Source organism: Alternaria burnsii (genome assembly GCF_013036055.1).
Source record: "Alternaria burnsii strain CBS107.38 chromosome Unknown 740, whole genome shotgun sequence".
Lineage (NCBI taxonomy): Eukaryota > Fungi > Ascomycota > Dothideomycetes > Pleosporales > Pleosporaceae > Alternaria > Alternaria burnsii.
In genome coordinates, this window is record NW_024066112.1 from 159,754 (window position 1) to 183,821 (window position 24,068).

The 24,068-nt window shown below is 52.1% G+C and overlaps 10 protein-coding genes across 10 annotated transcripts; 3 read left to right on the forward strand and 7 right to left on the reverse strand.

Moving 5' to 3' along the window:
* Nucleotides 1-386: 386 nt before the first annotated feature.
* Nucleotides 387-1,457, reverse strand: GT037_004888 (uncharacterized protein; the record flags this gene model as incomplete). The annotated part of the gene is made up of 1 exon (XM_038929935.1): nt 387-1,457. The coding sequence occupies one exon, from the start codon at nt 1,455-1,457 to the stop codon at nt 387-389; it is 1,071 nt and encodes a 356-aa protein (XP_038786885.1).
* A 214-nt stretch (nt 1,458-1,671) lies between these two features.
* On the forward strand, nt 1,672-1,926 carry GT037_004889 (uncharacterized protein; the record flags this gene model as incomplete). Its single annotated transcript, XM_038929936.1, has 1 exon — nt 1,672-1,926. The coding sequence occupies one exon, from the start codon at nt 1,672-1,674 to the stop codon at nt 1,924-1,926; it is 255 nt and encodes an 84-aa protein (XP_038786886.1).
* Nucleotides 1,927-2,771: 845 nt separating this feature from the next.
* GT037_004890 (uncharacterized protein) lies at nt 2,772-3,497 on the reverse strand (the record flags this gene model as incomplete). The annotated part of the gene is made up of 1 exon (XM_038929937.1): nt 2,772-3,497. The coding sequence occupies one exon, from the start codon at nt 3,495-3,497 to the stop codon at nt 2,772-2,774; it is 726 nt and encodes a 241-aa protein (XP_038786887.1).
* Nucleotides 3,498-5,924: 2,427 nt separating this feature from the next.
* GT037_004891 (snf5-domain-containing protein) lies at nt 5,925-7,840 on the reverse strand (the record flags this gene model as incomplete). Its single annotated transcript, XM_038929938.1, has 3 exons — nt 5,925-6,132; nt 6,216-7,418; nt 7,476-7,840. The coding sequence occupies 3 exons, from the start codon at nt 7,838-7,840 to the stop codon at nt 5,925-5,927; spliced, it is 1,776 nt and encodes a 591-aa protein (XP_038786888.1).
* Nucleotides 7,841-9,006: 1,166 nt separating this feature from the next.
* On the forward strand, nt 9,007-13,536 carry GT037_004892 (uncharacterized protein; the record flags this gene model as incomplete). Its single annotated transcript, XM_038929939.1, has 5 exons — nt 9,007-10,183; nt 11,049-11,534; nt 11,586-12,135; nt 12,187-12,860; nt 12,929-13,536. The coding sequence occupies 5 exons, from the start codon at nt 9,007-9,009 to the stop codon at nt 13,534-13,536; spliced, it is 3,495 nt and encodes a 1,164-aa protein (XP_038786889.1).
* Nucleotides 13,537-14,708: 1,172 nt separating this feature from the next.
* On the reverse strand, nt 14,709-15,758 carry GT037_004893 (uncharacterized protein; the record flags this gene model as incomplete). The annotated part of the gene is made up of 1 exon (XM_038929940.1): nt 14,709-15,758. One exon carries the CDS (start codon nt 15,756-15,758, stop codon nt 14,709-14,711), a length of 1,050 nt encoding a protein of 349 aa, XP_038786890.1.
* A 1,146-nt stretch (nt 15,759-16,904) lies between these two features.
* Nucleotides 16,905-17,222, forward strand: GT037_004894 (uncharacterized protein; the record flags this gene model as incomplete). Its single annotated transcript, XM_038929941.1, has 1 exon — nt 16,905-17,222. The coding sequence occupies one exon, from the start codon at nt 16,905-16,907 to the stop codon at nt 17,220-17,222; it is 318 nt and encodes a 105-aa protein (XP_038786891.1).
* A 1,848-nt stretch (nt 17,223-19,070) lies between these two features.
* On the reverse strand, nt 19,071-21,308 carry GT037_004895 (c6 finger domain protein; the record flags this gene model as incomplete). Its single annotated transcript, XM_038929942.1, has 2 exons — nt 19,071-20,447; nt 20,751-21,308. The coding sequence occupies 2 exons, from the start codon at nt 21,306-21,308 to the stop codon at nt 19,071-19,073; spliced, it is 1,935 nt and encodes a 644-aa protein (XP_038786892.1).
* A 385-nt stretch (nt 21,309-21,693) lies between these two features.
* GT037_004896 (uncharacterized protein) lies at nt 21,694-21,936 on the reverse strand (the record flags this gene model as incomplete). Its single annotated transcript, XM_038929943.1, has 2 exons — nt 21,694-21,733; nt 21,803-21,936. The coding sequence occupies 2 exons, from the start codon at nt 21,934-21,936 to the stop codon at nt 21,694-21,696; spliced, it is 174 nt and encodes a 57-aa protein (XP_038786893.1).
* Nucleotides 21,937-22,458: 522 nt separating this feature from the next.
* On the reverse strand, nt 22,459-22,734 carry GT037_004897 (uncharacterized protein; the record flags this gene model as incomplete). The annotated part of the gene is made up of 1 exon (XM_038929944.1): nt 22,459-22,734. One exon carries the CDS (start codon nt 22,732-22,734, stop codon nt 22,459-22,461), a length of 276 nt encoding a protein of 91 aa, XP_038786894.1.
* Nucleotides 22,735-24,068: the final 1,334 nt, after the last annotated feature.

Here is a 24,068-nt window from a genome sequence, read left to right on the forward strand (position 1 = left end):
TTTTTTCCTTTCCAGCACAGAGTCTGCGATCTGATGTAGTATTGAAGTACACGACGAGAACGCAAGAGAAGCTCTTGCAAATAACTATCAGATGCAACCCCCACACGCCGATTGCTTTTCCATTAACCTGGACAGCAAAGCAAAGTAGAGGAAGGAACCTACACCCGGCGGTCCTGTTCCAACCATGCCCATGCTTACAAGTAGACAATTCCGCCGCCGTCGTATTGAGTTGTGCCCGCCCATCCGTCATGCCAAATATGATACCATCGTGATGAACATTGCCAACCATCGCATTGACACCAAGATCTTCTCCGACAGAAATATCCACGTCGTCTGGGTCCGTGTATGGGTACCCAAGGTCTCGAGACTACTCCAGTCCATCCACCTCACATGACAGCCCAGTCATCGGCGTCATCGCCAGTCTTGGGGTTGAACTCCTCAGCAAGGATCTGGTACCTGGAGCTGGGGTTTTTGTTTTCCTTGATGACCTCAGTCGGCCTGACTGGCTTGGCGGAGTGTTGTGGCTTCGTCTCAGTGACGTTGCTAAGCTCTTCGGCCAGTTCCTCGTTCACCGTCTTGCGCTTGGTCTTACCACCCTTGGGGACCGTGGTCCAGGCGGAGTCTTCCATGGCCAGTCTCATCTGCTCTTCCTCCGAAGGGAGGCTGTTGAGGGGAGCGGAAGCCTTGGCAGCGCCGTTGGTGGGGGCAGTGGTCGCAGTAGCGGTCTGAGCGGGAGCCTCAAAGGTGTCAAGTAGCTGGCCAGTCGGAGCAGGCTTGGGAGGCTGGACGGCGCCGCGAGATGCCTTGGAAGACACCTCGGTCCAGGCGTTCGAGGCAGGGGGCTTGCTCTGACCAAGACCGTTCTTGGCGGGCTCACCGCGAGCCTCACGAGCGACACGACGCTGCTTCTCCTCGAGAGCCTTGCGCGCCTTCTCCTCCTCCTCGCGCGCGGCCTTGGCCTCTTCGGCCTTCTTCCTGTTCTGGCGCTGCTTCTTGGACTCGGTCGCAACCTCTGCCTTTTGTGTCTGCGCCTTGACTGACTTGGCTGGCTTCTCCGAGGGCTTGATGCTCATGACGGCGGGGGAGACGGGTCGCTCGCCGAGCATATCAGAGACATCCTTGCCGCTTGGGGCCTTGTTTGTGTAGGCGGCGGGTGGTGCGACCTCCTCATCGGCAGCTTGCTTGGGCGCGGCTTGCTTCAGGGTATCGGCAGCCTTGTTTCCAGCATCCTGAACAGCCGTCTTGACAGACTTGCGGGGCGCCTTGGTAGTCTTCTTTGCGGCCTTGGGCTTCTTCTCCGAGCTGTCCCAGTTGACCGCTTCTTTGAGCGACGACGTTGTGGACTTGCCCGTGGTTGATCGTCCTCGCACATCGGCGGTGTTGCCTTGGTGCATGTAGTACCAGTAGACAGCGCCTCCAATGGCCAGGAATACGGCCCAGCTCATCCACGGCTCCATGATGTAAGCAGTGTATGTGTGTGCGTCGACGTGTTCAACGATTCGAGGGTGCGGCGGTGACTACTACACAAGGTCCAATGTCAACGCTGTACGGCGATGCAACAGCTGGCAGAGCAAACCGCGAGGGGATGACGGAGTTGGGGGAGGTAGAGCAAGGAGTACTGAACAAAAGGGGCTTACAGGTAATTAGTTTTGCCTTAGCCCGGGCGTCGTAATGGTGGTGAATAGACGCGTCGCACAGGCTGCCTTGCTCGTCGGCTTCGATGGCGTTGCGAGAAGAGGCCAGGTAAAGGTGTTGGAACCACTTCGGGAGCTACGCAACCGTCGAGTGCAACCACGGAATCGCGCACTTGAGATTGGCGCCGCGCTTCGGAGGGGATTTGTCTTGGTTCACGTGCTGCTACACCTTCACATCGACTTGGGTGTGTCGGAGCCAACAATGCAGGGCGAGAGGAAGGAGAATTGCTGAACGTGGCAGGGTGAAGGTGCGAGTGGTAGTGAGCTTAGGAGTGCTTCCCCGTTCGGGATGCCGCTAAGCAGGGGTGAGTTGAGGCGCTGCGGCGGGTGGGATGCATCACACAAGGCGGAAGATTATATTTCCTCTATGCAGTCATGACATCAATTCATGTCTTTGTCTATCTTGTCGCGTCGCACACTTGGGTCTCGTCCATCACTACTCAATGGCTCTATCTGCTCCCACGTGCAACTTGAAAAGGACACGAAGCATCAAGCACAGGCTCGCTCGCGCGGAGGCGGAAGGCTACCTCCGACACCCCCGACCCCCGACGGCGGCCTCTAACGTTTTAAGCGGCTTGACACCAAGCCATTCACAAGCCATTCATCATCTGCCGCTGCACCATTGGAATCTCTTTCGATATTGCCCTGTCTCACGAGCTGCTTCCCTCTGTGTTTTTTGTGTGGCTCCCCTGCTTCGTGTAGCAGCCGTCGACGATCAGCAGTGAGAAGAACCGACACGTGAAAGGGCATGCATGGCACACGACGTCATATAGACAGGAACTGGCTCGCTTCAAAGAGAACACAGTACAGTAGTAGAGACGAGCGAATGATATTCACCAACCGAAGGCTCCTGCAACCACAACCACAAAGCCTATGTACCAACCGAACCGTAAGAAAAAGAATTCGTACCTCATAACTCATTACCCATATAGGTTTAATGTACAACAACAGCAAACCACCATAGCGTAATCCGCCTAGTTCGCCTTCACAACACCCCAAGCACAAAGACGCTTCAAAAGGGAACCCTTGAAACCTAGGCAAAACCCGTGATAACCTGGGGAATAAAAAAATCACCCCTCAACAGCGCCTCTTCTGCGCAACACCCTCGGCACCATCCTCACTCTTCCTTTTCCGTCCTCCCGCTTCACTGCTCAGGCTAGAACTACGGCTCATCGGGGGTGTCGCAACGCCCAGCGGAGTCGTCACTCCCCGCGGTGGTGGAGCGATACCACCATGCATTTGCTGTCCCATTGATTGTGCTTCCTGTGGAGGAGACGGCAACTTCACTCCTTGCCCTTGCCCTCCCAACCCCACCGCAGCCGCAGCCCGTTGCTGGGCCAGCAATGCCGCCTGGTTCCTCTGCGCAATCTGCATCTGCCTCGCGATATCGCCTAGTCCCGGTCCTACGATGTTCCTATCCCCGATGATGGTCGCGCCGCAGTTGACGGTGATGTTGATGTTGGAGAAGCGCTTCACGCCTCTGACCTGCGTTGTCGATGTGTGTTCCCTTCTTGTTGGCGTTATTGGTGTTGGGGGACGCGCTGTTGTACCATCCTCTCCTTCTGGTTTGTTCGCGTTGGCTCTGCTGTCGGTTGGGTCCTGGCCGCTGAGTACGGTGGATATGAGGTTTGCTATCCGTACGCTGTCCATTTGCGCAATGGAGATGATGTTTCCATGGCCTCGGATTTGTGTGGCGGCGTTGATGATGATTTCTGGTGTATCATCATCGGAAGTTTCGTGGGGGTTGGAGTCTACTCCTTGCAGTAAGGAGTGGTAGGGTGACGTTATGTTGGACATGGACATGTTTGGGCCTGTAATCGTGTGGTAGGCCGGTGGCGCTACTGTTGGTATCTGATCTTCTATATCAGAAGATGAGTGTGTAATGTTGTTGTGAGGATGTGAAGTAGATAGTATGTTGTAGGTTGGTGTCGTCGATGAATTATTTTGGGTTATCGACGATGATACTTTTACAAGATCTATTTCACTGTTCTTTCGAAATGGGTCCATGACATATATGAACGGGTGTTTTTCTAGCCAAGCATCAAATTCCCGAGTTTTGACGATATATCTTGTGGGGTATCGTGACCGTGGGGTTGTGGCGTGATGTTGGTGTGATGAATTGGTGCGACGATCATGCGAGTTCGGGTACTATGCGTACTGGTAAAACGTGCTGGTTAAAGGCTCTGCCAGTAAATTGTTGCGCAACCACGAAAACGTGCAGGATGTAGGAATGGACCGATACTGGGTTGTGTTATTATGATGTAGTGGTCTTGTTGATGACGTTTGCCGTGGATGTTGGTACTTGTGCGTTATTCGCAGTACAAATCTGGACTATGTTAACAAACACTCATCTTCCCAGGCGTCAGAAAATAGGAAGCACAACCTTTTCGCTGTCCACGCTGTACTCAGCAAGCCTCCTCGGGCGATACACACCAGCAGTCATTGATATATATATATACAGCCACATGCAGTCCTCCCGCATGTCCTCCCACAAACCACGACACCTGAAACAACCAACACAATACGCAACACAATAGGAAGAAGCCTGGCGTACATACCTCCGTATCCACCCCCAAGCACCCACACGTCACACAGATTGATATCTTCCACTACAATTAGCGTGCACGGGCAGTTCGCAGGATCGCGCACTGAGCCTCCAGCATGGCCATTGTTACTATTGTCACAATAAAGATGCGCTCAGCCATTTACAGCACATTCACTCTGGTTGGCTGGCTGGGTATAGCCACATGCCGGCCCTGGGCGGGCAGTGTTTCCAGTCTGCGAATGAAATGAACAGAGAAACGAGGATCGATTCGAACGAGGGCGAATCATGGCAAAGGGAAGGTAGATGGTTGGAGGGTGGAGGGAGGGGCGGCTAAGCGCCCACGTAACAAAATCGCACTTGCACGACAATAGCATCAACACATACGGTACATTTGGTAATATGATCTTGCTATAGTTAGGACGTGGCCGTGGCACGAAGACGGCGCCCATCTTCTTGGATACAAGGCATTGATCTGTGCGATGTGGTGCGTACAATGTTCAGGCAGCTTGTGTTGACTGTTTTGATGCCTGCCTTCCTAAAGTCACGTTCAACAAGGGCAAAATAGCAAGAAATGCAGTACGCAAGAACCGTCCTGCTCTAACCAATGCCTGGTATGTTTAGCTCTTACGCCGCATGCACGTGAAACGACAAATGCTGGGGTGTGCAAAGTGTTTGACTAAGACAATGTGAGTCTGCTGATATCGATGCTGCAGTGCTGGTGCTGATAACAACATGGGTGAGTGACGGGCGATCGTCTGATGATCTGGGTGCACAATACGAAGCCATCACCAAGACAATAGGATGAGGACACTGACGGAACTCACCCAAGTCCTTTGAAACTTTCGAAATGAAAAACGTGAAGACAGTCTGTCTAATGGGTACAACCAACGATGTTTGTATTATGAAACCAGAAAGATGAGTTCCACAATGCTGCTATAGCATGTTGCTACTAGAGATACAAAGGTACTTGCAACGTACAAAATTCTCCAAAAGAGCCACACCGACACTTTACGATACGGGGGCCTGTGCAAATCACTACGTTCATCCCACATCCAACCCTCTTTCTCACCGCTCCACCCATCATCCTCAGCTTCTGTCGGGAAGCTAACACAGTAGATGCGATTGGCTCGTTGCCAACACTAGAATGACGCGTCCCCAACACGTTGAGGGGCGCAAAAAAAGAAAGAGGGAAGGCACAATAGGAATACAATTTGCACTGCCAGCTGGTAGACCCCATCTGCCATATGCCGATCATAATGCGAGGCAGCAGTACTCATGACTGATAGGCTTAGACCACGTATTTTTGGTTCTACTCGAGTCCGCATCACGCCTCCCCAGGGCAAATACATGCCGACTATACGCGAACCGCATCGTTGCAATAGTCCTCCACCTGGCCTGAGACCGCCTCGAACTCGGCATCTGGAACCCAGCCAATGGCCCACCGTGATCGAGTCCTTGCGAGGGAGAGAGAGAAAATAACGTTGTTTTACAAGCCTGCTGTCTCGAACAAACAAGCCCAAGACGCCAACGCTGCAGAAAATGCTCCAGAACAAGAAGAAGAAAAAAGGGCTTCGTTGTCATCCAACGAAGCGACTTTTGAGCCGAGAAGAACAAGCATCAGGAGGGACAATCAATGGCTGAGGTCGTACCCTCGCTAATAGGAAAGTACATGTCTCAGTCGACTCTCACCGCTGCGGCCGATACTGTTGAATCTCGTGCTGTGGCCTCTCGTGATAGAACAGATTCTCGCTCCATGGTGGAAGTTTCTTATCGCGTTCATAGAGGTAGCCGCAGTTATTGCAGAGAGTACGTGGGCCTTTAGGTCCGTCGCGGACAGCCCAGACAGCGGTTCCCCAGACCCAGCAGTGTGCGCAGCGCCACGTTTGTCGCTCACTGTGTTTGTTGTCAGTTTTGATGTCCTTATACACATGATACCATAGATAGGAGTGGTGAGAAATGGGAAACTTGAAACATACCCTTCTTGCAGACCTCCATCCTGCCCGCCGTACCCAGAGCCTCCCCCAGCACCCGGCGTGCCCCTGCCAACGGGACTCAAACTCCTGAACCGCCTCTTCTTCTTACTGCGCTCGCCACGACCCATATTCTCTTGTCCCTCGATATTGTTAAAGAACTCGTTAGCGGGGGTGCCAGTCATATTCGTCGTGCTCGAGAACCTTGCCGTCTCTCTGCGTAACCGCCGAATCTGCCTCTCACGGTCGCCTTCGCGCTTCTCAATCTCTTCCGGTGAGAGGATTTCAACTTTGGGTTCCCATTCGTCGCAGAGATGCTCCTGGTCGTATCTCCAGCCCGCGCCAATTGTGGGCTCGACTGCGTCGTTGTCGATCTCGCCGTCACCTACTAATCCGCCGTTCTCACAGGCTTCCTTTTTCAAGCGCAGGACGGCTTCGTAGATGCTGTGTGTCATGGCGTTTACCCATTCTCCCGAGAGTCCAAGATCTGCGCATGTTGTTTTGGCGAACATTTCTGCGAAGCCGGGTGGGTGAAGCAGCGACCATTCAAATTTGTCTGTGTATAGTCGGTTCATGAGGTTGATGTTGAGGGTGACAATGCACCGGTAGGTGTCATCGGGGTTATGAAGCTCTTCCGATGGCAGTGCAGTCGCAGTTGCACTGATGCCATTTGGAATGCTAGCTGGTGTCTGCGCGCCGTTCGTACGCGATACGCCATTGGTTAGAGGGGTCGACGCGCCGTTCGTGGCTGGTACTTGAGGCGTGGATGTGCCGTCTCGAGATGTCGCAGGGAGAGCGGCCTTTGCATTTGTTCCTTGGACAGCAGGCGCGTTTGCGGAATGGAAGAGCGGATGCAGCGCGACACCGGCGTACTCCTCGAGCTGCTGACGGATCTGGTTTGCGATTTGGGAGATGATGAGGGGCTTTCGGTCGTTTGGCAGGTCCAGTTCGTCGACAAACTGCTTTGCGAACTGGTCGGGTGTTGTCAAAGCCTCGTGCAGGTTCCAGAGGAACGAGTCCTTCAACCTGTACGCGGGAGTAACATCGGGCTGCTTGTACGCGGGCAGGTTTTCGTTGATACCGAACTCTCGCGCGTTGGACGGTGTTGGCAACGGTGCGTCAGGACGGAAGGCCTGGATGTCCATGTCTATTCGAATCGGTATTAACGTGACGGGCAGGACTGATTGTGTCTGCACTTGTCTTTCTGTTCTGCATTATGTTAGCCTCGTGCATCCCATAGCTGAAGTGTGCCACCATGCCACTCACAGTGTGCGCTTCGGCCTGCCCATCCAGTCTCGCCATATGCCTTGAAGGTCCACAGGCGCAGTGAGCTCCTGCCCCAAAGCTGCTATTTGCGCCGTATGGTCTGCGCTGGCTACGTCCATCTTCTGCACACTGCGCAGACCAGTGGCCCGTCGCGGCCGATCGCTGTCCTCAAAATCGTCATCATCGTAGGCGTCTTCGGCATAGCTAGCGACGGCAGTTCCTCGTTTGGTCACGCGCGGCGCAGGGAGCGTATTCGAGGGCGGAACAATTGGCGATATGAGCGAGTTTCCGTGGCTTCGTAGTCGCGGCGCATAACTCGACATGAAAGCCTGGGGCGGCGCCGTCTTTCCCGTGCTCGTAAACATGACTGTTGACACGGGTCGGGTCGATGGTTCGTGTAGGAGACGTGAGGAAGCTCAGCAGAGCTCGCGAACACTGAACGCGTCGCGATGTCGGTGCGGACACTGTATGCGGGAACGGGGGGCACGGGGCCGTCGGGAAGTTGGTCGATTCGCGATTGACCCTACACTACGTCGGACAGTGAAAACCGTTTGAATTGCAAATGCTCTTGCGCGTCCCTGACTGGTGATGGAATGCTTTCGCGGTTGCGATGGCTAGTGTTGCCAAGTCACACTAGTACGCAACCATCTAGCGCTCTTTCCCTTTCACTCGCTGTCTCACTTCTCCGTGACTATAGCACTCTTCCAGCTCTCATACAGTGCCAGAATCCGACATGGCTGAAGACTTTCGCGCAAAGTCTGTCACTGTCTATTTCGGGTCATACCATACGTACCAAGACATGGACATCCAGATGCGACTCTTGCCCTCTTTGCGTGATCATTGGCGCTCGCTGCCTCCACGTCTGATCTCTCCCTGTCGTTATACGCGCTGCAGCACCCCTCAACGACCTGAAGATCAACCATGGATCGTCTATATGGCACATAGCGCAGGCGGCTTCATGGTATCGGGAAGGTAAAAAGCGGGTGGACCCGATGGCTATTCATAACGGTTGAGCCTTGCGCAGTCTTCGTCAGCTAACCGCCGTCCCCACCAGCTCTCATCATCCCTGTCAAGTAACCGCCATCACCGTTTCAACTACCCGCCATCACTGTTAACTGACCGGGGTGACATAACAGCGCTTCCTGTTCATTCTTTAAAAAAGCCTTCAATGCTGCTGTCATGGTACTGCCATCATCCACATTCACTTTCACATTCCTTGATTCTTTACAATCATTACATTTCATATCCACGCTCTTTCACATTGTGAAGTCATTTTCCTATTGCTCACTGGCGGAGCTCTTGTTTTATGATACCACAGCGGTCCTCTCACCTCTAACGTTGCGACTATTAAGCCCTTGTCTTATATTCTTCCTTGCCAGCTTACCGACACTACGAACATACCAACCACGCAGCGATCGAAGTATTCCCAACTAATACTTCATATCGTTCCTTGTGAGATTTTTCCGACAATACAACCCAGTACATCATTCAGATCACCTATACAAGTTCTTCAGCTGGTCTAAGAAACACCATGTCCGCTAAGTCGACTCTCATTGCCGCGGCGGTCATGCTGGCCATGGCACCGCTCCACGCCGGCGCGCACATGGTTCTGAAAAGCCCGGTCCCCTACGGCAACCCCAACAACTCTCCTCTCGAGGCCACCGGCTCCGATTTCCCTTGCAAAGCCGTTCCCTACACCGTCAACACCATGAATGAATGGCCAGTGGGCTCCGAACAAACACTCTCATTCACCGGCACCGCTGTTCATGGCGGCGGCTCCTGCCAAATCAGCGTAACCACCGACAAGGAGCCCACAAAAGAGTCAAAGTGGAAAGTCATCTACTCAATCGAAGGTGGCTGTCCCGTTGAGGCTGCAGGTAATCTTGACCAAAACGGTCCTAGCACCAACAATGCCTTCAAGTACACTGTGCCTGCCGAGCTCCCTAATGGGGTCATGACAATGGCATGGACGTGGTTCAACAAAATCGGAAATCGGGAGATGTACATGAACTGTGCGCCCATTACTGTCTCTGGTGGCTCTGATGACACAGCTGGCTTCGATGCGCTCCCCGACATGGCAGTCGCCAATATCGGGGTCGGTACATCCTGCGGCACAACCGCCGACAGCAAAGACTTCACCTTTGAGAACCCCGGAAAATACGGCACGTCTGTCGGAACAGGTCCATTTGTGGATCTCTGTTCAGGCAAGACTACTCAGGCAAGCTCCTTCAGCGGTGGCAGTGGTGGTAGTGGCAACACCGATACTGATCCTGCTCCTGCCCCCGGTAACTCATCTGCCGCCAATCCTCCCTCTACTCCAACGGCTTCTCCACCCGTAGCCACGCCACCCTCCCTGTCCACCACAGAATCAACTTTCCGCACCATCAAAACTGTTACTGCGCCCATGCCCCCACTGCCCTCCAAGACGGATGGTGTATTCGCTCCAGGCGCTAGCTCCGCTATCATTCCAACTGCATCCGCCGTCGCCCCATCTGCGCCTCTCCGTCCCACAGGTCAATCTCCTGCAGCATCAGTATCGCCTCAGCCACAGCCGTCGGCCACACCCTCTCCCGGAGGTCCTACTGTGGGTTCCGGAGAAGAGGCGTGCAGCACTGATGGTGCTACCGTTTGCTCAGCCGATGGTACAAAGTTTGGGACTTGTAACTTTGGCAAGGCGATTATGCAGCCTGTTGCTGATGGGACAACATGTAAGGACGGGGCTATTGCGAAGAGAGGGGAGAAGGAGTATCGTCATCGGAATCAGAGGACTGCTGTTTAGAGAGGGAGGAGTTGAGTGATGGCGGGATGCTTTGTTGTTGTTTCTTCGTCTTTGCTGTAAGATAGTGGGGAAGTGTCCTTTCACAACCTGCTCTCGTGATTGTAAGGAGCTGCGTGTAGTAACTAAGAGTATCCGTCTACCCCGGACCACGTACACGCTTTATACATGCCATCTAGATCACATAAGCGTCTCCTGCCTTTTGGGCTGAACAAGTCCTTTCACTCATGTGCAACTCTCCCGCGCTTGTCTAATGACATGGATCAAAGTTCCTCCACTTCCTGTTGTGTCGAATCTCCGGCGTCGCTTCCAATTTGTATCTTCTATCCCGTATTTGAATTGAGATAGACGTAGACAATAGCATAAGCACAGTACATGGTGGAATAAAAGCGGGATGCTATCACCGAGAGCCTGTATTTGAATCTCGGCTACCGATGACCGTAACTGGCGCGTACGTTGTCCGAATATTATCTAAATGAGGTGTGAAGGTAGGTGAAACGTGACGGTACCAAGGATCGGTATTCATAGCAGCCAGGACTGATGTTTACACAAGGCGGAGGTTGAGGCTGAGGCTGAGACTCACGTTGCCAACAGTAGCAGCCGTGGGACTTTCTTTTTGTTCTCTCTCGAATCACCGAGCGATACACCTCCGTACTGTTGAATACGTATATGCTGCCAAGCAGTACCCCGCTGTCCTCGGTTGGTGGCGTTTTGGGGGCTACACAAGGCTGAGGACGCACTTCAATACGCTAAAGCAGAAAGATTCCCATCTTCCATCTGTTCCTTCCCTTTTCTAGCCTTGAATCTTGTAATTCCCACTGCCCTCAGGAGTTTAAAGGACATGAGCGAAGACAACGGTCACCCAACGCGCGATGGAGATCAGAACCAATGCCGTACTAATCATACCGTATACGAAACTCAACTCGATGACGGTTGCGATACGAATTCTCGACCCCAGCAGCCACTAGGCGACGTTAATACTCAGGGTGATGAAGATCGGGATATGCATCCGTCAATACATCTTATACCTGCTAGCGACAGAGATGAAACACAATATAACCCCCAGTCGACACATCACGTATCTGGTAGTGACAGAGATGACGATCAGAATGTTTATCAGTCGACACAGCTCATATCCGTTAGCTGTAGAGAATCAACTGCGCCCACCCCTGGATCTTCAGTGACGCAACGTAAAACAAGTGTCACCAGACCACCATGGTTATCGTCAACCTGGGCACGCCCGCGAGCTACTATTGCTCTTATCATCTTATTCTATCTTACTGGTACGTGCATAAACCCACAACTGCCAAGAACAATAGCCTTACACTATTCAGCTGTACTACTCGCCACTGCCCATGCAATCTTTTACATTCGCCTCGACGGTACTCTTGCCGAGAACCGTGTACTAGAACAATCTGAGGTCACCGCCATCTCTCTGCTCATCACGACGTTGTTCAGAGCAAGCCTAGTCGCCAGCGTAGGCCTTGCATTCACACAACACTTATGGAGGATATTTCGACAAAGGCTCCTGCGCATAGCTCAGATAGAGCAGCTGTTCCATATCCGCTCAAACCCCCTTGAGTTGGCCAAAGTCAGTATCGTGAAAGATGCGCCTTTCCTGTTCCTCATGGCTATCTTCGCTTGGCTTTTGCCTCTAGCGGTGATCTATCCTCCGTCGTCTCTTACGGTTACTTCCCGACCCTATACCTCGATTCAGAACAACAGCATCTCGATCATGAATGCACCTCCTCCAGATGATGTCGACCTCCTTTATCCTGATGATACTTCGGTCCCCAGTCTCGCGTATTTAAATAGGGCTTCCATGCCACGAAACTCAGGGTTGACAACATCCGAGTCAGATGGTGTAGTAAGTTATACTTATGTGTGAGTTAATGGACTATCGCGTTTCGTTGACCTTGCTGACCCATCACTTAGCCAGCCTTCTAGACCAGTTTTCAGCCTAGCAAAACTGGTTTTACTGACTGGGGAGATTTTGGCGTTCCCGTCGCCAAAGAGTGAGAACATGAGCTACTTCTTGGAGTACCGAACCCTACAGCTTGATTGCAAGCAAGAGATACGAAACTGGACGTATAGCAACAAGATTAACGACTACGATCCCATGTTCAAAATTATCTGGAATTCTACAGTTTTCAACATCAGCACCATACGCTATCCTGGATTTTACGGTTATGATGAATCTTCCAAGGAGTACAAGTATGCAGTAAGCACCGAAAGCTCAATCTGTGAGCCCTTCTCGGCACTGATGAATCTGGATATCTCATTCACTCGAGGCGTACGGGACATCAGTTACACTATGAGAGGCAAACAGCCAATGCCCAATATCACCAGAAGCGAATACAGATTCCCGTACGGGAAAGGCAAACCATGGCCGAACATTTCCGATGTTCCCGATGGCACTTCGGAGTATGCTGATTGGGTTCTGCAGACAAGAGACCGTCTTACAAGCTGGGATACTTATGCGCCAATGGATGCCTCTCTCCAGAGTCTGCAATACACATGGGAGGGCTTCAAGGGTGATCTTGAAGACTGGGATTATACGCAATGGAACGGGACCATGCAGCCATTGTTTAACAGTACTATCAGGAGAAGTATGCCTTTAGAAATCTTTTTAGCTCTTATGAACGTCTTGTCCGCATGACTGACCCATTATTTATAGACGACACGATCATTGAGTGGTCTGCGTTTAACGCACAGCGATACAATGTCACTTCCATATACAACACAGAAATCGATGACACAGTGGAGTTCGGAAACGATTACAATTGGATATGGAAGGAGGACTTTGACCCACGTCGAGATCTAGATTTGAGCGAAGATATGCTCAATGAATTTCTTACTAATGTGAGCATCTCGGCACTCAACCTCGACACATGGCGCGTACCATATCCAGTCAACATAACGGAGTATCGGACCACGTATCACTTTTCCAGGCCCATGAACTTGATCATTCCATACGCTTTGTCTCTCGCCTTCGCACTCGTTTCCATTGGTATCGGGATCTGGTCGCTTATAGCGAACGGTGTTCCTGCGTCGGACGGAGGTTTCTTGCAGGTTGCGACCGCGACAACAAGCCGCACTGAGATGGACAAGCTGATTGAGAGCGACAGCGCTGAAAAAAACCAGGATGGTGTTAGAAGACAGCTGTTAGGTATGAAGATCCGCTACGGAGAGCTAGTAGACGACGGTGGCGTAGGTGCAGGTCGGGCGGGCTTTGGAACGCTTGCTGAGACGAGGCCGCTGGGAACGAGAACAAGTAAAGAGTAGCTGATCCTGGGTTACCTTCCCTGATAAAGCTTTCAGAGGCTTGGAGATGAGTAATATTTTCATAGTGTGTCCAGCCCTGTATTATGGAAATTAGGTTTTTTCCATTAATCCGTCATGTTCAGCTCCACTACGGCATACCGAAGAAGGTTGTTTTCGCAGCTTGCGTTGGAATTCTCTAATAGCACTGTTAAAATCTAGAATAAGAGCAGCACCGTGTGTCTGCAGATGCTTAAGGGCCATAGCAGTCATACCAGCTCAGCTAATCGCGTCTCTATCCTTGCGTTGCCGTACTCAGACAAAATTGTGACGGCCGAACCCCGTGAGGCAGTAATGATTAGCTCTGATAACATGTGTATTTCTGATGATGTTCAAAACCTGTTGTGGCTCCCGACAGAGTATCGACCAGCGAGCGCAGCTGTGTCAGGCACTGTAGGTACCGGGTCTGGAAAAGCTTGGATATGTCGCCTGCAGTGATATCCATAGTCTGGATATTTTTACTGTATGTCATAGCGCTAACTAGTGAAAAATGCTAAAAGTAGCTGGTGGTGGGCTTCTTGTGGATAGTGGGTGCGTTGGGGTGAAGCTTTGAGCTGTGGGTTGGTAGGAATATCGCGAAGGGGTTTTTGGGTCCAGATTAGGGAATTGGAGATTTTTGACATTGAGTCTGTGGTGGTTGCGTATAGTTTGGGATTGAGTCTTCGAAGGAAGATCTGATGAGCTATCGACGTTTCAGTGTATCGTGTACTTCTTGATTGGCCTGTCGCTTGCGAGAGCTTCGCCATGCATATAACCATGGATATAAACGTCCCCAACGTAGCAATACTCATTGCTTTCTCCTTCCGCACGCAGAATGACGGGTGTAGAACAGCCAAGCGGTACGATGATGATGTCTTCGCAGCTCATGAAACCCGTTCCCATGCCCATCGAACCGTCTCTCGTGATGCAAAAGGTCCTGCCCATCTGTAGAATTACATTAGGTCAGCAGAGAAAGTGATGTGAAAGATTGCACGCACCATCCTGTCCCCGAAGTATTTCTGAATGAATGATCGTAGCTCATGGGTTTGCAAGTTGTCCGATTCCCGTTGTTGCTGGAACTTGGGGTCCAGCTGAAGACGTGGGAATCGTTCCTGAATCCATGAAGAGAAAATGTGATAGCAGGCTGTTGTCCAGCACTACTCCAGTTCCTCGAGTGGCTGGCCTAACGAGAGCGTTTTGCAGAAGTCATTGACGCGCGGATGCTCCATCTCTTCGTCTTCCGTAATGTCGAAATGAGAGAGAAGCAGCACCCGCCAATTCAGAAAGGCCATGAGATAATCTTGTAACGAGCACAGAGTGCCTACCGCCACACCGGTCGTTTCAATGATATCTAATTCGATGGCAGATATCTCAAGCTTCCGGAATTCGTCCTTGAACTCGTATTCCGCGTCGCTGTCGCTTGCAGCCGAGAAGTCATCTGAAGACAAAGCCGAGTTTTCTGGAACCTGAGCCCAATTTGGACACCATGTAGGCAAGTCGGTAAAGCTGACCTGAACAGGAAAGTGAATCGCTTCGCGTATCACATCAAGGCGATGCGTGGAGCAGACGATGAGTCGGGCGACTTCCAGGTATAGAGACTTGACGGATGTGTCATAACTCACATGTAGGCCCTTGCGTATATCGGTTGGGAGTATGCCTAGCACACCGAATATCTTATCCCTTGGGTTCTCGCTTAGCTTCCTTCGGCAAGCTCTTAGAACTTCTAGCAGAGAGTCTGGGCCCAATTCCATGAGATGTCGAACGTCTGGAAAGCTACTTGGTCCTGTCCGGAGGTAAGGGTCGCTTTCGTGTTGCCAAAGAGCATCTGATGCGTTCTTATGTAGGTACCAGGGGAGTTTGGAAGAGCCGCAATAGACTATCTTGCTCTTTGCATGAAACACTTCCTGTACAACCCAAAGCCGACTCCAATAACCTCTCCTGAATAGAGAGCGCAAAGCTTTCAAGTCGCGTTGTTCCAAAAGGCTGATCCATTCACTTGTCGCTGAGGCCGCCGAATTCATCAACAGTTGTGTTGCCCGCCCACTATCATCCGCTTCACGTCCAAGCCAAATGGCAACACATGTTGCCTGTCGATAAATTTTGTCCATCAACTGGACCTGCTTGGCGCGTTCTGTTTTGTTCTTTTGGTCAATTGAGAGTCCGTCTATCCAAACAAGAATAGCGTTGTCTAGTTCGCGGACAGCCATTAGGGCATCGTAAAGATTCGCGTTGACTGAAACACCTTCAACGCCTTCCAAAGTCATCTGTCTCTTATCAAAGCCATCCCCCCATGCATGAGAAATTGCTATATAATCTGGTGGATGGTGAAGCGAACTATAGACTATCCCGCACTCTAAGCCTTGTTTATTCTTCGTGGACACCTTTATAAGCCGAAAATCATTTGCCCCTTGCAGTCCTCTATACACGAATTCTCCTGCGGTAGGAATCTTCACAGAGCTGCTCACTGTAGTACCGAGATTCGAATCGGCCAATGAGATTCCTTCAGCGGAGCCAGCATACGCAATGCTTGCTGCAAGCTATATGCCCTCGGCAGTGATGGTGAGGCGGTCCGCTAACTGGTTTATAGAATTCTGTTCTGGATGGGTTTCCTGAACAGACTGCGTGGTTTCCTCGAAAGTCTTCTTCTTTGTCACGTCAATCTGCGCAGGTTAGCAATGCTCGACCACGGAACGTCTTTACGTTGATGTTACCTCTTGATATGCAGTATGGGAGGAACGGCTGATTGATTTGAAAAGGGCATTAAAACGATCGCTGGCTTGCTGGCTCGTAGTAGGCAAGAGACCATTATCTTGCTGTATCGGGGTCTCAGGGAGATGATCGCCTCGCCTCTCCGGCCTTGTGGACAGTTTCCTATGGGTGCGGGAACCCTTTTTTAATTTCTTCATAGTTTCCCTGTATCGTGATCAACCGCACTGTTTGGTTCACCGCTGAGCTATGTGGTGGTCAGTCGAATCGAAAGAAGCGGCTGTTCGCAACACAGCCTGATGCGGGGCTTTCAGCTATGGTGTGTCAGCCAGGCTGCAGGATTTTCCAAGCGAGCAAATGATGTTATCGGACGAATACCTGCTTTGGAATATTGCCTTTTGTGCTGCATATGGGAAGTACACACGTGTATTGCTGGTAGTGGATGGAATCGCGTCATGGTGGTGACAGTCACCAATGGCATAGTGGGTGAAATGATCTTAACACCAGGTATCTCTTGACGCGGTCCCGTCGATGATAAAAGAATACTGGTAGTTGAGACATGAACCTTCTGATAGTGGTTACTAACTACAACGTGTCGAGTGGATTTCAATATCAGCCTAGGGTCATCATAGAGCCTCACACAAGCCATGGCTTTCACGGACCTTGAAACGTCTGGCCTTAGATCTTTCGTGGAATGTATATGGGAGAGAGTTCTTGAGTATGAAGCCATGGCCAGATCGCGTGGCCTTCAAGTGGACGCTGGGACTCATTGTATCACGTCTGTGGGCTGTGAGTCAGAAACGCGTCAAGTTTCCATGAATAAGCGACTTGAAGCGACCTGTCACCGATGGTGGTACAAGTTTGAGGGTAATAGATACTACCATGACTGTAAAGAATGGTCGGACAAGGCAAAACTCCAAGAATATACTGTACCAGAGGATGTGCGTATCCCAGACCTGGCCTAGCAAGAAACTGCTCACAAGAAACGATAGGTTTTCAGTCGAGCGTGAGCCTCTTCAGCAAATCCCACCGAGTACCGTAGGATGGTTTGCGTTCCAGTTGTGCGGGTCGAGAGCGTTGGGTTCGATAGGCTGGACAGGATTGCAAAGGTCACAACTGTGAGAGTGGCAATACCATAGGCGCAATGCAAAAGCATGACCTTCGCGTGGCTGTGTACTATTGAGACTAAGACGGCGTGTTGGCTGATCGGCTAACGTTCCCTCCTTCCACAACGACACATCGATCTATTCAACTAGACATCTCCCCGTGCACAGACTCTGTAAACCGGAGGCGTTTGACCAGACCTTCAGCGACGTCAGCTGGTGTGCTACAAGCATGACATTAACGTACTACATGACACAAACTGACGAGCCGAGAAGTGCCGATTGTGCCGTCCAAACCAATGGTAACGCGTCGACCTGGTGAGGAAGGCATAACCGTTGTAGCGCTGCTAAGCTGGTGCACCGCATATGCAAAGTTCAAGCCACGAAAAAGGGAAAAGATAAGCATACCATATAACGATCAGATTACTCGAGTATCGCTTTGGTTCAACAACCAAGGACGGATAACAAAGGCGAAAGGTTACCTTGTCGAGTTTACAACGCGCGTCGTTTTGAACAAAAGCGTTCATACGGTGAAGCCCTACAGTGTGCAACTCTGGTCATCCTCACCCTTGCTTTCCCCAAACCGAGGGGAATTCTCCGAATGGCCAAACACAGAGCTTTGTGTATGATGGTGCAACAAAGTGGGCATGCTGTATCGCCCTGCGCTCTCCTAGTGCTACCTGATACAAATCTTGCAGCTGCCACAAGCGAACCACTCGGCTTAGTCGCCGTTTTTGTGTAATGATGACACGGAGGGCTGATGGTGGTGGTGGTGGTGGTGGTGGCTAGCAGACGTGGTGCTTCTGATCGCGAGCGGAGAACGGTTTCCGTGTCGGCTCATTTCCCGAGCATAATGTCGTGTTACGTCTACATTGACGTTTGCTAGAAGGGGTTTGGACCTGATAGGCAAATGGAATGCTACTAATGCTCAGGGGTATTGTTTAACCGTCTCGTTCATCATGGAGCGAACTGTAGAACACCGATGATTGCATTCAGGACAAACAATAATAGATTCAAGAGCATAATGCGATTGATAGCTGATTCCCTACATATCCAATCTCTAAGCCCCATAAATGTAACGGCCGTCTCCACATCTTCCATAACAGTCCAAAGAACCAAATTGATTAAAGCAAAGAACTTATAGAGTTCTGCCATGTATACGAATAAGATGAACAGGACACGATCGACGAACCGGGTATATCTTGTGCATGTGAATGCCTGCCCAAAACGAAAATAAGAAAGAAAACCCACCAGCTCCGTAACGCACGGTAGATGCAACAAAGAATCGTAAAAACGTAGGTGCGGGGTTACAGGGTGTGTGTCGGGGGGGAGTATAGAAGCAGTCATCAACGAAAGTGCAGATTGCCAAAGCAATGGCAATGGCTAAGAAAACAATAAAACAACGCCCCCGCTTCAATGCAAAACAATGGAACTCAGCTCGAAAATGGAATCCAGCTCGAAAATAGGTTCCAGCTCGGATGTCCCCTTCTCCTTGTCCAACATCTTCTGTTCAAGCCAAAGCTCGAACATGTTCATCTCCTTTATGCAGGCGGTACAATCACACTGCCAATCCATATGATACCTGTCATCGGGATAATGTGCAGGCGGTACAATATCACTGCCAATAAATATGACAGCCCAATCGGAATGATCGCTGTCAACAGGACAATGCACATACCCTCCACTACACTTCGCACCATACATCAAACACTATTGATGAGGGTACGGCAGTGGACCACCAACCGGTCGCTCTTGGCCCGGACCCCCTGGCATCCTCGAAGCAGTCCAAGAGAACATGGCCATATCACAGATGCGTGCAAGGACCTGTTGCGTAGCAGATCGAGACTCGTGGCTGATAAAGGACATGGCGACGAGAAGCTTGTTCAAGTCGCTCTCAGGAGGTTGGCCGACAGGAGTAGGCAGAGCATTAGGGAAACCACCGATGCGGGAACCGTAGTGCCGTGCGATGGCGATAGAGTAGATGGCGTCGCGCACCTCACGCATGTGCAAGACGGTACGCAGGATACCCAAAGCGTTATCTGCGGCTCCTGGGGGTGCGATATCGGAATCAGAATATTGGACGAAATCACCAAGATGTTGCCAGAAGCTGACTTGTGCCCTCGCCTCGTCATCCAGGTTGGACGGATATTCGAGTTGACGCGTGGGGTTAGACTCCAAGTTTTGGTTTGTAAGGAGAGCTTCCAGGACGTCGAGTCTTGCTCTAGCTTCTCGCATTTGGAAATCCTCGCCCTCTGGCGGCGAGCCATTAGTGGCCGGGAGCATATGCTTGCAAGTGCTTAGCAGGTGCCATAAAAGACGAGCTTCTTGACTAAAGATGCTCGTCATATCAGCATCCTGGGTAGCCTTGTACTTGATGGTCTCGGTAAAGAAGGCGGCCTCTTCATGTAGGTATCGGTCGCTGAAAACTCTATTGAGCGCATTGTTGTTAGCTGAGAACCAGGTGGTTTCGAGTACGACGTCGAGGCCTTGACAATAGTCGTTGAGGAAGATGCGGGAGAATTCGTCGTCAAGTTCACGCGGCACTGGTGAAGTTCGCTGAGGAACGTCGGGCGGGCTGTGGTTACATATTCCGAAGAGGTCTTGCATATTCAACCGCTTGCCTGAATCTGGGTTAGGATTAATAAGACGATGAGGAGCAGGGTACCAACCTTTCATAGGCTCTGGTGGAGGTGGGTAAGGGTTGGCACCTGGAGGCCCTCTCATGGCGGGATCCATGGTGTGTACACCGTTGTAATGTTGGTTTTGTTGAAGACCAGGATCGGCCTGCGCGAGTGCAGGGTCTATGGCGTGGAAGTTGGCCTGCTGATGCTCTCCGCTCGTAGCAGGTGCGGCAGTCGCGTACCCAGCAGACGAGGCAGGCGCGTAACCCTGGGGTACCGGACTCTGGCTGTAGTTGGAGGACGACGGGGCCGGCGCCGGTGCGCTTGTCGCGTGGGGTGCGGGCGCTGAGTTGGGGGCAGGTTGTATTTGGGCGGGACCGGATTGCTGTTTGAAAATTGGGTCGTAACCAAGACACTCTCGTTTACTCTTCTGACAGTTTCTACACATGGGGTGGGCTTCGTCGCACTGTGGGGATGGTGGTTAGCGCATGTGCAGGTGAGTAATGATGTTGGTGCGCGATGCAGAAAATTTGCCAGAAACAAGACCAAGGGTGTTGGCAGCGCACGACAACATGGTTGATGTAGCTGGCGCTCCAACACACTTGCCAACCGTGTTGCTGCACCGTGCTGCACAGTCGGTCGTTTCTGACACGCGAGAGGTTGGATTAGAGGAGTTTGGGTTCCTCGCTCGGTTAAGCAAGCGACCAGGCAATAGCTCCTCTGGCTTCGCGTCGCGTCTGCACCGCGTCTCATTGACGTATGCACTCACCTTTATTCTTCGCTTGCGACATGTCAGACAGCCAGTCTTTGTGCGCCGCTTGATTTCCTTCTTGTGGCGACCGCCAGATAGCACTCTCTGATCGCCCTGCGGCGGCAGCTGGTATCGCATCGCATTGAACTGCGGACCGCCCATGTTGCCCATCATGGGCTGTCCGGGCTGCGCATGCCCTGGGTGAGGGTAGTATTGCTGCATGCCGTGTTGTGGTGGTGGGAGTGGAGATCCCATGGGCTGGGGCGGCTGCTGAGGTTGCGCCTGGGACTGCTGTCCATCTTGCAGACGTATTGGCGGCAGATTGAGGGGCGGCAACGACATCTGAGCGCCTTGCGGAGAGCTGCGATAGCCCTCGTTGCTCTGCTGGCCTTGGGGAGGCGGATACGTGTATGTGGGCTGCATTGAGGGCGACGGGTACGAGTGCGGTGAAGGATAGGCGACGGCCTGCTGCTGGCGCGACTGCATGTTAGGGTCGGCCATGCTCTGGTGGGAAAAGTGAGTCGGGGCGGGCGAGTAGGGCGCCTGGTTGACCTGAGTGGAAAAGTCGTGCGACATGGGCTAGCAATGGAGTATGCCACCAGGGCGCTCGACAGTTCTTGGGGATGTCTTGAAGAGCACGGCGGCGCTAGAAAGCTTGAGGCGGATGGGAAGAGGGACGGCAAGCCTGGCAAGGAACTGGGATTAGCTGAGTTGGCGAAGGCGTTTTGACCCGCGGAACAGGGGCCTGGTCTCGCTCGGTTCGACGCCGCCGGCCGCAGTAGTTGTGCGTGCACTACATGGATAGTACTGGATAACTGAACTGAATAACGCGGGAAAAAAAGTTCAAATGACAGCGGGGCCAGCAAGGGGAGACATGCAACACAGAGACGCTGAATTGCCAAAGGACGACAGCAGCGGCCTGCTGCGCCAAAGAAAACACGTCGCGAGTGCGCGATATCCCTCACAGCCGTCTAGGAAGTGGAGTGTGGGCTGCAGCATGGCTAGCCGCCTTTAGCAGGTAGAGAGTGCATGTGGCAGTGCCATGAATGAGTCGACCGACTTTGACTTACAAGAAGCGAGCTCGCTTGGGCGGGTAGTAGGCGAAAGCAGGGTACGCTGGTGACAAACTAGCCACGCGCGCGGTGAGTTGGCTGAAGTCGTCTGCGAACGCGGCGAAGAAATGGCGGCAAGCAAGATGCAGCATTAGTGAACGGGGAATTTCTGTCCAAAAGGCTAAAGACGCAGACCGCTCCCAGGTTCAAAAAGAACTGCAACCCCGATTGTCACACTAACCCCATCGGGGACAATCACGTGCTGTACCATGGGTCCCGCCACACCTCCAGGCCTGTTCTTCCTGCAATCAGCTTCGTCCCGCGCATCCAATGCACACGTCTATTGGATCACTGCATCCATTGGAGCTATGCGCGCGAGCTCCAGGTACCTTGCTGAGCGTAGCAAATATGCGGCGTGCAGTGTCATTCCATTACCCGCGGGCCCGTGTATGGGCCTCGGTGCTTTTGGGATGCCAGATGAACACAGAACTTGCAGCCAGCCTTTGGAGCGACGCAAACTGCGGGAGAAGGGCGTCAACCCCATCCGTCCCGGACTGGCAAAATTTAATTAAGGCTGATTGCGCAGTACCTGGGTCCCGGCGAAACCGGCGCGGGATCTCTTCTCGAACACCTCCCTCATACTGTAGTCGATTCGCCTACCTACCCTCTGTCGCTTAGCTATCGGTGGCTTGCTCATGCAGCATCACCGACGAACCATTCTGTGGCAGCCTGCGCTTTTTCGATCCCCGGGCTTGATCTTGATCACGCAATGGCCTCTGAGTGCCCACATCAGGACCCTTTGCATCGTCAATCGCTTGAGCAGGGATGACGTATGGTCCCGTTGTGACAGCAGTGCGCTGTCCAACGCACTCTGAATGAGACCAAGCACAAAAGCACTCCATCTCCACAATGCGTCTACGGGCCGGCTTCCCTTTCCAGCGGGTACGCATCGTCCTATCTAATGACGCGTGCTGACAGCGGACAGCGAAGTTCCGTTTGTCCAATGCTCAATTTCCCTGGCTATTTACCCGCACCCAACGGCCGCATATCTCAAGGGCGGCGGCTCCAGCCACAACGCCGTCTGAAGAGCTAGACTGCAGCCAGAGTACCCAACAACTAAGTACCAGTATCTGGTGGTTACCAAGCTGTCGAGGTTTATCAAGCGGATAGATAATTGCATCCCAGGTCGAGCTGAGTAGCTGAGTGTGACCAATCTGTAGGACGTGCATCAACGGCAAGACTTGTCCTTTCGCATAGGATGGCGGATAGCACTAGGTGTCCCTTCAACACGTGTCGAAATATCTACTGGATACCCCGCCACCATCGCCGAACAAATTCCACGCCAAATAATTTGGTTGGACTTCGCGATGCGCGCATCGCTTGTCGCGTCGCATTGCTCCTCCCTTGTTCAGTGTTACACGGACAAGCAGAAGAGACCCTGGCTCTAGGGCTGACAAGCTGCATCTACTCCGGAGTAGAAGCGCCGCTACAGGAGCGTACGGACATCATCTGCGCGCTCACTCTGTGCGACATTCAAGCATCGCAGCGATACCGGAAAAGCCAACAAAAGCGCAGCTAATTACCATGCATTTTCGCAAAAGTTGAGCGGGCTCGCGCGATGCTGAAAGTTATGTACAATACGATCTCGTTTATCTGTTCGCGAGACGAAGGCAAGGAAAGCCAGGTCAGGGATCACCCTAGCAAGAGCGAAAAGCATCGAACGCTTCGAGAACAAAGTTCCCAAGGTTGTACGCCAACCGAGCGACGCAGGCGAGCAAGCCAGCGAGTCCGCCCCGCTCTCGGTTAGAGGACGCCATGGACCGACATCGCTGCTGCTACCATGGCTGCAGGCTGCAGTAATCAACATGCAATAGTATTTTGCAGGACCGGAGATGCGACTTTACAGTATGATGACGTTTCGGAGCGACATGGTAGATGCTGAGCGCGATGGCTACATTGTAAAGGTCTTTGCAGGCACAAGGCCTGGAGACCCTGGATAAGTTCGTATCTTTAGGTTTGCACTACGGCTGTCGCGAACGGACTCCCTCAAGTGTCCCAGAACCCATGGATATAGCTGAGCATCAGCACAGACTCTAGTTCAAGCGTTATAGGTCACTGGCATGACTTGTCGCTGTGAACTTCACGATGTCTCGAAGAGCAGACGTCACCTGCGACTTCATACTCTAGACAACACGTTACACTAACATTTCTACAAGTATACCTCTAGTCGCATGTCTTCCCCGTCGTCGTTACTTTCTTTTGACGATTTAAAACTCTGATGAGC